Source organism: Natator depressus, chromosome 26 (genome assembly GCF_965152275.1).
Source record: "Natator depressus isolate rNatDep1 chromosome 26, rNatDep2.hap1, whole genome shotgun sequence".
Classification (NCBI taxonomy): Eukaryota; Metazoa; Chordata; order Testudines; family Cheloniidae; genus Natator; species Natator depressus.
Window position 1 is genome coordinate 7,930,541 of NC_134259.1, and position 14,556 is coordinate 7,945,096.

At 45.5% G+C, this 14,556-nt stretch overlaps 1 protein-coding gene across 6 annotated transcripts in view; it reads left to right on the plus strand.

Moving 5' to 3' along the window:
* DPYSL2 (dihydropyrimidinase like 2) overlaps positions 1-14,556 on the plus strand; it is a 92,112-nt gene that overhangs the window by 15,251 nt on the left and 62,305 nt on the right. For 2 of the 6 annotated variants that reach the window (XM_074940087.1, XM_074940088.1), the window contains exons 1-3: positions 4,251-4,432; positions 8,370-8,458; positions 9,647-9,831. In XM_074940087.1, coding sequence (XP_074796188.1) covers positions 4,394-4,432; positions 8,370-8,458; positions 9,647-9,831 — 313 coding nt within the window. In that variant the 5' untranslated portion in view covers positions 4,251-4,393. Of the gene's footprint in view, positions 1-4,250; positions 4,433-4,716; positions 4,743-5,491; positions 5,643-8,369; positions 8,459-9,646; positions 9,832-14,556 lie in introns of those variants that run through there. The other 4 variants (XM_074940085.1, XM_074940086.1, XM_074940089.1 and 1 more) reach the window with 3 other exon arrangements.

Genomic DNA, 14,556 nt, shown 5'->3' on the forward strand with positions numbered 1-14,556 from the left:
TGGCAGTTCCCCTCTGCTTAGCATTTGGCAAGAAGGATCTGGCAAAGTGCTTGTTCATTACGGTGTCTTCTAATTTTAAGTTTCCCAGCCTGCTGCAGGCAGAGCCACACCTCTGCAGTACAAAAGGAATCAATGGACTGAATTCCTCAGCTGTCTAAATCTTCCAGAGCTGGATGCATTCCTTCCCTTTCCACAGTGCATGGGCAGGATTTATTTTTTGGTAATAGCATTGTTGTATCACAACAGGGCTATGCCACAAGCCACTAGGACGTCACAAATTTATCCAGTCCATTCATTGTAACCTAGTAACTCACGACCGCAGTTAACTTTTCATTGGGATTTATTGGTCTTAATTTGAAGCGTGTGGATTTAGGCAAAAACAAGGCCTGTAAACAAACAAAATAGACTCCAGTACAAAACATCTTTCAGAGAATACTGGTTTCTAATTAACGTGAGCCATTAAGAACAAGGGCGCATCGTTTTTAAGATGGTCAATGTGAAGAAAGGCATGGGCTGTCAGTTCATAAGCAACGTTTTCTTTTCTAAGTTACTACTTCAAGGAAGTTTAATAATTGTTTTTTAAAACCATTTATCTTCTGAAGTCTTTTAACTTCCCAGAAGGAAAAATCTAGGGCAAGACCCTCAGCTGGTGTAATGGGGCTACACCAGCTGAGGGGCTGCCCTCTCAACCTTGCCCATAAGGGTTAGAGATGGGGTTGTGATTTGGGAGTGGATGAGAATCTAGGTGTCTTTTGTGCTGTTCAGATCTTGTGTTCGGGATCAGCCTATTAACCAGCTATCTAATTTCTTCATCTGTGTTGTTCTGTACGATAACGGTTCTTATAATATGGTGATGGGAAAGAATCTCTGAACATCTCCATGATATCGGCAATAGAAGTGCCAATGAAAACTAGCATTATGGGTTTCTTTATTAGAGAGATAGTGTGGTCTAGTAGGTAGGGCACTAGCCTGAGTTCGTATTTTGGCTGTGCCACTGACCTACTGTACGATACTGGCATCACACCTCACCTCTGGGCTTCCGCTTCCTCTCCCACCTTTTGTCTCTTTGGGGAGAGAGACTAGGTCTTGCTTAGCACAATAGGGTCCTCACCTCAGATGGAGCCTCTAGGCCTTGCTATCATAGTAATAATTTATGTAGGACTTGAAACAGGAACCTCAAATCCAAAAGCTCTTGAATTTTGGGAACGGTCCGATCTGCGCTTTATACACATTGTGTCCTGTACCTGGCTGAGTGCTTTGGAATTTAATAAATAATAAAACCAGGCTACTAATTTGGACATAGTATGATAGACTGTGTGTGTGACTTTGCCACTAATGACATACTTCTGCTTCTTTACAGCTTCCTGGCTTGCTGATGGCAGCATTTTCCTTCCAGGTCTCCGGTAAAAATGTGCTGAGATATCAAAACTTCCCCCAGTGCAGCAGACCAGGGAGGGGCAAGTTGATACATTTAGTGTTTTCTATTCAAATTGTTAACAAAATATTCAACAGCGCAGTAACAAGTTAATCATGTGATAACGAGCTGCGTTCTCATTTGTTACTGGTCAGGTATTAGTGGATTGGAGCATTAATCAGTGTAAGGCTTCCTGGTATATCCAGGAAAAGCTGTCTCTTTCTCTCTCCACTCTACCTTCCCCCTGCAACCTTGTAGCCTAATGTACAAGAGAGATCTTGGTGTAGATCTCTTGGAACAGGTGTTCCCTTTAAAAAGATGCACTGCAGTGGTACACTAAAGCAGTTTTCAATCTCTTACATTCGTGCATTGTATGGTTTATCTGGAAGGATCTTGTGATTCCTGCAATCCCCTACTCATGGAATTAGCCCCCAAATCAGAGGTGTCGTTTGCTATGGGGCAGTTGCCCCCCCAACTTGGGGTTTTCGCCCTGGACTTTTCATAGATCTATATGCTGCATTATGTCTTTTACTGTACTTTTTGGGCCCTCTCCCCAGCCTTTGCAGGATAGAATATAATAACCTCAGCGTCCCATATGCTAGCACAACTTTGCTCTCTCCCCCTGGAATTTTTCTGCAATTTCCCCCTGCCCCAAATGGGTTACTTGTGTGAGTAACAAGACTTGCAGGTTCAGACCCATAGGGCTTTTATAGTTTGCACTGTATTTACCAGGTATAATTCGCTCGTCACTGAGGAGTTTAAATAATATCCTTAGTTCGTCATTACCTGGCCCATACAGACCTGCAAACAGAGATGGATTTGTGTCCTCTGTCCATGAAAAATGTCTCTTGTCTCATCCTCTCAAGCAGCTGTCCCTGACAGTGATGGGGTATTGGGTTAGATAGGCCACTGATATGATATGGAATGGTGATTCCAATGGCTTGAGATAGTAAGATGCTGGGGCCAGGGATCGGATGTTTCCTTTGTGTCTTGTACAGTGCATAACAAGTGTCACCAGCACCTGCTCGTTATTGTTTTCCTTAGCATGCTAACTCTTGGAATCTGATGTTTATGCGAGAATCTCAGCTTTTTCTTGTTCTTTTTTTTTTTAAAGTAAGTGTCCAGCTCCCAGGCACAGAAAAAAATTGAAAACATGACCCGAGCATGGTCTTAAGGCTCAGAAAGCGGAAGCAAAGAAATAGAACTTGAGTGGAGTTATTGGTTTATAAAAGCTCATCTCATGATGATGTTAAGCTAATCTCATGATTTTTGAGGCCTGATTCCCAATATTTGAACCCGTGGGGGTGGCAATGCTCTAATAACGAATGTGACCTGGATGGACCAATGGCGCTTAGCATAACCCCTGCTTCTTGAAGACTTGCAGGGAGCCAGAGATACAGAATGTGGATGCCCCTTAGCTACTTGTGTATTTTTTGGGAAGGGTGGAAAAGGCCATCAGATGATGTAGGTGTTGTTCCCAATCAACAAGGGGAAGGCCTGGTCAAAGCCGAACCCTGCCTTGCCTTGGGTTGCTATGCAGGCCTGTTAAGAATTTTGGGGGCAGGGTACTTAAAAGTTTGCTGGAGCCCCACCCCTTCCCCTTTCACCCCGCTCACAGATTTTTTTTTTGGGGGGGGGGGGAGCCAAGGAAGGTGGAAGGGGCGAGATGGACAAAGACGGAGTGTGCCGTATTTCCTGCTGCGCCCGCTCTCCAGGAAGAATTTTCCTATTGGATTTACTGGCTCGGCAGGGGGGAGGGAGGGGTGTGTGTGTGTGAGAGAGAGAGAGATAAAACAGTGGCATCCACATGCATATTCCTTTCAAAATAACGATCTAAATTGCAGAGTCACTGAGCATCCTCTGGCTCCCACGGGGCCAGCATCCCCGAGCATCAGGCCGGGACTCGGTTAAAAGCCAGCTCCCTGTTCTGCTGCGCAATGCTTTCTTTCGCCAAGGGTTATGCGGTTCTCTCCTTTCCCTTTAAAAAAAAAAATGCAACTCCCCCTCCCCCAATTCCCTTGCAAACCTGCTGCTGATCTCACCCAGCAACCGCCCACCGTGCAAGCTTCCGCAGCAGCATCTTCCAGCCACGCCAGCGGAAGGGGGGGGGGAACAACCCCCCCATCCCCCTCCGCTGTGGCTGGTGGTAAACGGCGGGGGCGGCGGCGGAGCTCTGGCCCCGTGCAGGGGGCTTTGCTTGGCCCCACGCCTGCCAGCTGCGAGCTGGGGCATTGCACCGGCAGCGTGGGCTGGGGCTTTGGGAGCCCGGGCGCAAAGACCAGGAGGGCGCAGCAGCATCCAGCGAGCTGTAATGCAACGCTGCCCCCGCCCCGCCTGCTCCCCATGGGCTCTGGAGCCGGGGCAGCACCCCGGCCGCGCGCCGCGAGCTCCCAGCTCGAGCCCGCCCCGGGGGTTGGGTTGCCGCGGGGAGGGGAGGGCGGCTCCTCCATTGCGCCACTTTGCATGTTACCGCTCTTCTCCCCTCCCATTGCACAGCGGCCGGGGCTCGTTTGCATATCCCGGCGGCTGCCAGCCAATCCAGGCCAGAGCCGGGTGCTTCCCCCCCCCATCATCTCCCCGCGCTCGGCAGAGGAAAAGGGAGTGGCTGAGCGCGCATGCGCTCCCGCTGCCTCCTTGTGCTCGGGCTTTGATTGCAACGGGGATTTTTCCCCCCGCTGGCTCCTTCGGTCTAATTCTGGGGCTGGGCTTGGAGCGGGGCAAAGACAGGGAGACGCGCCGGGGCTGCTGTTTGTCCCCGTTCCTGCGATTTGCAAAGCGCCGGGCAAGCTCCTTTTCCTCCCCTGCAGACCCCAGCTTCCCCCCCCCACCCCCGCCCCACTTCCTTTTGATTGCAATTGATTTTATTTTATATCTACATATATATTTTTAAATTTCAATAAAACGTTTGCAAGAAGGAAAAAAAATCAATAAACAGACCCCCCTCCCGGTTTTTGTTTTGGGGGTTGTTTCCCAAGAGACATGTCTTATCAGGGGAAGAAAAATATTCCACGGATCACGGTGAGTTTAGCGACATGGGGAAGGAAGGAAGGGAGGGAGGGGGAGGATTAAGCCCTTTGTGTGCTTGGGAGGTGATTGCAAGGGGTTTTGCAGGACGATAATAAGATCACGCTCTCCTGCAAAAACCCCTCCTTTGCCGCAGCATCGCTGGAAGCCTTCTCTAGACGTCCTGAAAACAAGCAGAGGATGCGGGGCGAACAATGGTTGCCTTGAAGTTGCAGGAGTGGGACGCCAGTCGACCCGGAGCTGGTCTTGCGGCTCATCAGCTCGGGGATGCTGCGACCCTCGCATGGGTCCGAGCAAACGGATGGCAGGTTTAGGCGTGCACGGGTGGGAAGGATAGACGGAGGGAGCTGGCTCGTGGGTGTGTGAGCCAGATGGGGCTGGTTGCCGAAGCCCTGAGTGGGGTAGCGGGGGGGGGATAGTGGAGTTGAAAATGTATCGGTTTGATGTTTTATGGCAGCCCGTGCTGCTCGTAATAAACAGGGCGGATGGAGGTGGGTGGGGAAGTGGATGGTAGATGCAGAATGACAGCAGGGGTGGGGTGGAAGAAGGTAGGATTGGGGAGGGAAGAGAGGGTCTGGGGGAGATTTTAAAATAGACATCAAAACAGATTTTTACAATCTGGCTTTAAAATATGGCTCAGGAATAGAAATATCTGCCGGGCAGAGCTTCTCCACTACTCGCTGGGAGGAGGGGGGAGATTTGGCTGGGCTCTGAGGGTTTTTTTCGGTTGTTTTTTTGGTATGATTGAAGCAGCTCCCCCCCCCCCCCCCCGCCCATACAAAGAGGGCTGTGATTGTGAGGAGCTGGGGACAGTGTTTGTGCTGTTCCTCCAGGAGGTAATGGCGCTGCTCCGATGAGATGAGCAGATGGGGCTTGTTCTTTTCATCTTCCATCCTCCTTCCCAGTGCAGCGAAAACAATGCTTAGAAAGAGCGGCTGGTGGTGGTGATGGTGTGTTTTTTTTTTTTTTTTTGGTACTGGTATATGAGAAACGCCTCCCCCTCTTTAAGATTAGGTTTGGAAATGAAATAGGAGGTATTTCTCTTCCCCAGGAATATTCTTGCAACGCACAATTCAGTCCACCCCTGAATGAAATCTGAAGGGAAAAGAAAAGGAGCGGTGACATAAAACCCTACGTTTCCCCATTATTATGGAAACTGATCAGTGCAGGTATCACAGGTGCAAGGATACTAACTTTCTGCAGCGTAAGTGAGGCAGTTAAAAATGCTACTTGTTTATTTTTTGACATACAAGTTTGCACTATTTGTATCAGTGTAAGAGCTTTCCGCTCTTAGACCGAAGGACACACCCGTCGTAAATCTTGTTCCTGAGCCTTAGAGGTGGACAAGTGAAAGATCAGCAGTAGTGGATGGATGATATTAAGTATGACATTTGGATGTGAGCTGTTGAATTGGGTAGCTGTGTGTAAAAAGCATTTATGCAGCCCAGTGTACTTCACTGATTGGAATGTGAGAAGACTGAACCTTTAACTGGTAGAAAAAATTAGTGATCTCTCACTGAGATTCCAGTATCTTAAGGTTTTAAAAACGCTAGTCCCGATTTAGGGGAAGCTGAATATTACTGATGGATGGTGCTGTGGGTCTTCAGCGAACTGGTGTATTTTTTTCATGAATGAACGTTGCAGTTATTTGGGTTGGGGTGGATAACAAGACAAAGAATAGGAGATGAGCAAGATTCTGATTTGATTTACTCTGGTATAAACACAGCGTGACTCCACTGAGATCCGTCTGTAAAGAGATCAGAATCTGGCTCAGTGGGTAGGGGACTTTCACCTGAATCAGTAAGGTAAATATGAACAAGTGTGGTATCAGTCCTTCCCACAGATACAAACTGCATATGTGGTTTCATCCAAAGCCCATTGAAGTTAATGGAAAGACTCCCGTTGATTTCGGTGGGCTGTGGATCAGCCTCAAAGGGAGAGGTGTTTATGATGAAATGAGCTGTAGCTCACGAAAGCTTATGCTCAAATAAATTGGTTAGTCTCTAAGGTGCCACAAGTACTCCTTTTCTTTCTGCGGATACAGACTAACACGGCTGCTACTCTGAACACTAGCAGTAGGTTATAGAACAGCATTATAATGTCCAAGGCTCATTTTGTCATTTTTTGTATATTTCCCAAGTGACAGTGGATTGAGGACTTTCTTCTGCTCTCATTGTCATCTGTGGCAAAACTATTGATTTCAATAGGATCAGGCCTTTAATGGCACAAGAAGGCTGCACTGGAGGGTATTAGTGCAGTGATTCTAGGAATGATGGAAGTGTGGGACAATTTGCTGTAGTATACAGGAACCTGGCATTGAAAACAAGCAAGTTTTTCAAGCGCCATGTTGCTTTGTTAAGCATTATTGTCACAGCAGAGCCTAAATTTAAAATCTTGATTTCTTTTTGCATCCTTACGGAGCCAAAACTCTCCATTAACTTTTCCCTTAAATAAGAAAAAAGGACTGTTATGATTTTTGTACAATGATATAAAATTAGCTGTAAATGCAAATCTTAAACACCTTGGGCCTGATTCTCAACTGGTGCAATCCTTGTAGCTCCGTTGACTTCCAAAGAGCAATGCCAGTTTATAACACCTGAGAATCTGGTCCCCTATTTTAAATTAGATTGTAGTCTCTTTGGGGCAGGTACTGCCAGTTTCTATATGCCTGCATAGTTCCTAGCACAGTGCAGCCCCAATTCTGACTATGGCTCCTGACTACCTCTATAATAGTAATAAATAATGCAGCTGAAAGCATGTATTCTAATTTTATGGTCTGTGCATCCACATGTTAAAGTCATGCACTTTTCCCTCTTTTAAATCAGCCTTGGATTTCCTCTATGGACAATAGTATGTCAGGCCTTGGGTTATGAAATGTCATTGATTCTGTATAAAGGAAACGGGGCAAGTATTAGCAGTTTCTTTTCAGAAGATGTGCAAATACATTTCTGAGAGGTAAGGTGTAACTTGTAAGGTTTAAATTTAGTGCTGCATGATACATGTGCACTTTGAATTCAGTATTAAATATATGTGCACTTAGTGTTGTGGGGAAAGAGGATGAATACAATGCTAATGTGCCACGTTCCTTCTCACCTAAAGATCTTTAGAGTATGTGTTTTGATATTGTGCACGAGTACTACAAAATGATGCATTTGTTTTTCACTTACTGTAGCTGCAAAGGAGCCGTGTAACCTAAGCGAATATCTAGAAGGAATGGCTTGAAAGCTGCCTCATTGGCATTACCTTTCTGTTTCTACCAAACAGCAATCTAATTTGAGGGAGGTTTAATAACATGGCTTCTTAAATCCTATCTTTAAGTTAATTTGCTAATATGTGCTTATTTTCATTAGATTATGCAGTAGCTCTGTAGAAACACAGTAAAAGATCCGCTGAACTGAAACCTTGCTAGACTTGGACAAAATGGATTTGTTTGTGTTGTGTATCCCGTGGCAACAGACTTTTGGTCAATTTCTCCGACTGCAAGTGTGACTCAATTAGCCAAGTCGTGACTTCAGGATGGGTGGATTTAGGAAGTTACGCCTGCAACAAGGTTAAAAATAAGAGACGTGGTTAAAAACCACAATCTGCTTTTTGAGAAATGGTGTTTAGTACTTTTGTGGTAGGTGGGTGAACGATTTTGTTTTAATTGGTTGTTGGGGTAGTTAAAGCAAACAAACACGCCTCATAACCAAACTTCTTTTAAATAGAGAATATAGCTTGCTCTTGGATCATTAGAGTGATGAAAGGACTTGCAGATGAAATGATACTTTATCTTTTCAGTTGAAAGTACTGTAATTGACTTGTTTTTTGACATGCCCTTTGAATAATGCAAAGCTTGTTTCCCTCTCCTCTTTTATCTGTGAACGGATGCTGCAAACTGTCAGTTTTCTTACAGCCTAATTATTATTGTTCCCTGTTTTTTTTGTTTCAGAGCGATCGTCTTTTGATCAAGGGTGGTAAAATAGTTAATGATGACCAGTCTTTCTATGCAGACATTTACATGGAAGATGGGTTGATAAAGTGAGTGCATCCTGATGCAATGATGTGATTGAAACTAGCAAATGTAATGTAAATGCACTGCAGAACTGCAAGAATAACTCAGTCTTGAGAGCTATGTTAGAATGCAGAAAGAAATGAATATGTAATGCATAGTGGGGTGCTTGATTGGAGGGATCTAAAACCAAGGTGTTTAAATAATAATAAAAAAGTACTATACGTTCTCATTAACATAGTCATTAAAGCTCTGGTCTAAAAAGGTACTTAAGTGCTTGAATGATTTGAGTTCAGTGGGACTACTCGCATGCTTAATTTATGCTGGTCATGTGTTCAAGTACCTTGCTGCATTGAGGCCTAGGAAATTCTCAATCCAGAGCCTCGCAAACTGACTTGAAGCCCAATCCAAATCTCATTCAAATCTTCCCATTAAAGACTTCCATTGACTTCAGGGGGCATTGGATCAGGCCCCTTTCAGGCTCACCTTTAGGTTTTTAGTCCTTACGCATGCAATTCTGGCACATTCAATGTATTACACATTTCCTTGGAATAAAACTCATAGGGAAAAATGGACTGGCCAAAGGTTACAAACCAGGAATTTTGCTTGTTCTGGCTATATAATCAGCACATCTGCTTTCTTAATCAGGGCTAGAAGTTGGAGGAGTAAGTGAAAGACACCTAATTAATTGTGATGTATCATCCACAGTTCGGTGTTTAAAAATAAATCCTTGCAAAAGCCAGACTGATGGGCTTTGGGGTCTCATCAGGAACTTGGTAACTAGCATATGTGCAGGTTTATTTTTGTGTGGTTGCTGTACATATGTTTTAGTGTGAAATAAAGTAGATAGGATACATGCAGAAATTCTTGCAGTCCTTTCCAAAGCAACATGAAAATCTAAAAATCACCGTTCCATCCCAGAATGAATTATTGCACTGGGCCCAGTTCAACTCCCTCTGAAGTCAATTTCAAGACTCCTACTGACTCCAGTGGGATTTTGACGAGACTGAAAATAAAGAAAATGCGATACACTGAACGCCAGCTTCACAGAAGTGTACCGAGGCCACGTATTGCTATTGCTCTGTTGTGCTGTGTCATTGGCACCTGTTAAAGGGTATCGTATCCAGACCATGTCGCTCGCTTGAGACACGTTTCTCATTATGTTCATGTGGTATAACATTTGTAACTCACTTACTGATTGACACCTGTTTACCCAGGCAAATTGGAGAGAATCTGATTGTGCCAGGGGGAGTGAAAACCATTGAAGCTCATGGCCGGATGGTGATCCCTGGTGGAATTGACGTCCATACCCGCTTCCAGATGCCAGACCAGGGAATGATCTCTGCTGATGACTTCTTCCAAGGAACCAAGGCTGCCCTGGCTGGAGGCACCACAATGATCAGTAAGATAGAGATATGTATTCCCTGGGGAGTTGGGCGGGGGACGGGAGAGGTTCCCTTTGCTCTTTTGAACAAACCATATCTATAAGCGGGGAACGTAATTTATGGAAAATAGCAGCGTATTTGCCTCCCAGTGTGTGTGTCATTTATTGGCTAGAGTAGGGGACTGGGAGTTGGGTCTCCTGAGTTCTGTTCCCTCCTCTACCCCTTGGGCAAACTCCCTCTCAGGGCTGGGAAGTGGAATACAGGACTCCAGCGTTCTATTCCTGGTTGGATCATGTAGCCTTCAAGTCAATGGGTTATGGACTTCCATGAGGATAGGATTACACCCAGGCTGACTGTGGAACCTTGAGGAATTTTCAATGGGGATTTTGTCATTGATGTCACTGGCTGCAAGGTCAGATCTTAGCCTTTCTGTGCCTCAGTCTCCCTGTCTGTGTAGTTGCTATAACAACACCATCTTCACAAGGGTGTTGTGAGGCTTAATTGGTGTATTGTTTGTAAAGTGTTTTGTCATTCTTGGGCAGGAGGTGCTGTGCTGTATAAGTATACTGTGGGGACACTTCACATGGGCCTCTTGGGGGTAAATATTTTAGTCCTCATGGGAGGTAGAGGCTGATCACACTGACGAGGCACAATGAGTCAGTGCAAATTACATGTACGGTACACCTCTCAAAATCAGACTTCTTTTTTAGGTGCCTAAATGTGGAGGTAAGTGCCTAGCTTTAAGCATCCAAGTTTCAAAATGTTTGGCCCGAGGTTTTGTTACTGATTTTAAAAATTCAGTTGAAATACACCCCCCCCCCCGCCCCCCAAATAATTAAACATTATCTTTCTGGTTTTTGGAATTATGCCACAATATTAGCGTGTGAGAATCAGGAAGTGAAACTGACTAAAATCTCTAGGCCAGATCCTCAGCTGGTCTAAATGGCTGAAGTTCTTGGTACCTGTGACAATTTGCATTAGCTGAGGATCTGCCCCAATAATTCTTTACACAAATCTTTCATATTTATGTTGTTCTAGCTGAGAAAAAGCGTAAAATATAGCTCAGTTCAAGTGATGAGTTTGTGAACTGCCATCGGACATCCTGCAGTCTGTTGTCCAATGTGAGCATTGTTTGCTTTGCAAGCTCTTCTCTACTGCTTCTGCTGGTTACTGCTGTGACATCTGCTAGAGCAGCGGCCTTGGGGGCTGCAAGCAGGTTTCAGGGGGTCCGCTAAGCAGGGCCGGCGTGAGACTCGCTGGGGCCCAGGGCAGAAAGCCAAAGTCCCATTGCATGGGGCCGAAGCCGGAGCAACGTAGCTTCCTGGGTGTCCCCAGGCAATTACCCTGCTTGCCACCCCCTAACGCCGGTGTTGGCTTTTATATGCAGAAAACCAGGCGGGCTGTGGAGTTTTTAAAGCAGATTGGGGTGGGCCTCAGCAAGAATAAGGTTGCGAACCCCTGTGCTAGCCCAGGTCTTTTATGTTGCCAGAATTCTGGCCCCTCAGAACAAAAATTTTTTTTTTTTAGCAAGGGAAAGAGGATTCTGCATCCAAACTTATGAATGAGATCAACGCTGCCTGTGACAGTGAGTGCAGGCCGGTAGAGGGTCCACTACTGGCTGAAAAACGATTATCTTAGATGCCTTTGTGGGCCCCCGTGACATTAAAGATTGTGAAATGCTAGGATATTGCGGTAGGGAAGTGGTATTATCCCCATTCTTGTAATGGTGGTCTGAGGTACTGCAAGACTAAGTGTCTTGCCCAAGGCCATGCAGGAGGTCTGTGGCAGAGCCGGGAATTGAACCGGGGTCTCCTGAGTCCCACTATAGCTGCCCAAGCACTTCTTTTCATATAGAACCTATAAACCCATTCCTTTTCCCCCTATCATGAGTGTTCTTTAAAAAAAGTTTCGTAGTGGGAAGTCAGCCAGTGGGCGGTCTTGGTTCAGAGTACCCCCCTGCTGCCCAAGGGCATGCAACAAGTTAGTAGCAGAACCAAGAATACAGCCCAGCTGTCCTTTTAACCACAAAACCATCCTTCCCCTTCAACCCTCATCTTCACCCAGTCTCAGTGAAAACAGCTTTCTTGTCTGGATTTAAACCTTCCCCTGCCATGTTTGCAACCCAAACAGAGAAGCCCTGAGTTAATTTGAGAACCAGAAAGCGAAACTGACCATTATTATAATTAATTTGCATTGTGATAATACCTGTGTGCCCCAATCACAGACCAGGGCGCAATGGTCCTAGGCATTGTACAAACACAGAAGCAAAAGAAAGCCCCTGCCCTGAGTAAGTTACAGTCCAAGTAGAAGGCAAGAAACAACAGATGGATACTGATCATAGACAGAAAGGGGAGCATAAATTAACAATGAGATGATACCGGTCAGCATGGGAAGCAGTAGTCACGGCTTCCCAGCTGTGTAATCATTCACTAGAAACACTGACTAGATGGGTTGTACTAGCAGGTAGCGATGGTCCAGTGAGTACAGCATTGGCCTGGGAATCACGAGGCTTGGGTTTTGTTCCCAGCTCTTCCCCTAACATTGGCCAGCCACTTCACCCCTCTGGACTTCCATTTCTCCTGTTGGGAAAATACAAGCCTTTCAGTAAAGTGCTTGGAGATCCATGAGTGAAACATGCTGGAGCAGGGCTAAGTACGAGCATTATTAGTCTTATTCTCGTTGCCCAAACTGCGCTACATGGCGAACGTTACATTTATCGAACTCTCTTCAGTTTTGCTGACCTGGTGAGGTCTTGGTAACACAGGTAAGGAAATTAACTTTTTCAAGGGTAACTTTTTTAATCTGCTATTTTTCATGTCGTTAATTAATCCTCTCCCCAGATGAAGGATGGTCATATGATTAGGGCACTAGCCTAGGACTTGGGAGGCTACAGACTTCTATGTGACCTTGGACATGTCACTTTAGGCCCTGGCCCTTGAAGGTATTTAGGTTCCTAACTTTCGTTGAAACCAGTGGAAGTTCGGAGCTTAAATACCTTTGAGGATCTGGCCCTAGTCTCTCTGTGGATCAGTTCCCCATCTGTAAAGTAAGGACGATCGCCTTTTCCACCATCTCATAGAAGTGGTGTGAGGGTAAATATATTAAAGGTTGTGAGGTGATCAATATTTCAGTATTGGGGTCCATGTAAGTACCAGAAAGAACATAGATTTGGGGCTAGCTAAGAGTTATTTGGTATTAGATCCATTTTGCAGATGGGAAAACTGACACAGAGAAGATGAGGAGGAGAGTTTCAAAGGCATGAATTGGAGTTAGTGCCATCTCCTGTTGACTTGCAGTGGGAGTTGGCTGCCCGAGTGCAGCGAAAATCCAATCCACCCCCCAAGTGACTTGTTCCTCCATAGTCCTTGTCAGACAGTGAGTTGGGGCCAGAGCTGGCAATAGAATCCAGGTGTCCTGATTCCCAGAGCTCTGCACTAACCCCATTAGTAACATATATAGCTAATGCTTCTCATTTGGAGGAAAAATTAAGGGAACATGTCAGCATGGCAAAGTAATGTTATTGTCGTCAGACAAAGCTTTTCACCCAAATTCTCCTCTTTGACAATGAGAGCATTGTGGAATATGGGTTTGGAGAAATGCAGCCTAAGGCTCCATTCATAACCTTCCCCATTCAAGCCTTGAATGGGGCAAGAAGCCAGCATCTTCAACAAAATATGTAATTGTATATAAATGGATCCTCAAACCGGTCTGGCACAAAGTGGGGTTCAGACATGAGCCTGATCTTTCCTGTTCTTTCTTTCACGTATCCCTGTACATGCATCTCCATTGTGGTGTCCTCTCCTGTTATGCAGCTCGAGGGGGGAGTGGTTCAGTGTGAAAGGCTGGGTGTACTTGGTGTGACCTGGTAGGTCTGTCCCATCTTCAGCCTCTGTGGTTCTCCTCATTACCTCCTTTTCTCACCCCTCCCCTCTCCTTTTGTTTAATACGCTTTAAATTGACTTTGATAGAGCCGTAACTGTAAAGATCAAAGAAACATGCCTTGATTGTTACTGAGGCAACACACTCATTGACTGCCCTGTGGCTAGCTGCAATATCTGGGAAGCAGGACTGCTGGGGGATCAATAGGAAAATTGAAAGGTGGATAAGGAATTGGTTAAAGGGGAGACTACAACGGGTCCTACTGAAAGGTGAACTGTCAGGCTGGAGGGAGGTTACCAGTGGAGTTCCTCAAGGATCGGTTTTGGGACCAATCTTATTTAATCTTTTTATTACTGACCTTGGCACAAAAAGCGGGAGTGTGCTAATAAAGTTTGCGGATGATACAAAGCTGGGAGGTATTGCCAATTTAGAGAAGGACAGGGATATCCTACAGGAGGATCTGGATGACCTTGTAAACTGGAGTAATAGTAATAGGATGAAATTTAATAGTGAGAAGTGTAAGGTCATGCATTTAGGGATTAATAACAAGAATTTTAGTTATAAGCTAGGGACGCATCAATTAGAAGTAACGGAGGAGGAAAAGGACCTTGGAGTATTGGTTGATCATAGGATGACTATGAGCCGCCAATGTGATGTGGCCGTGAAAAAAGCTAATGCGGTCTTGGGATGCGTCAGGAGAGGTATTTCCAGTAGGGATAAGGAGGTTTTAGTACCGTTATACAAGGCACTGGTGAGACCTCACCTGGAATACTGTGTGCAGTTCTGGTCTCCCATGTTTAAGAAGGATGAATTCAAACTGGAACAGGTATAGAGAAGGGCTACTAGGATGATCCGAGGAATGG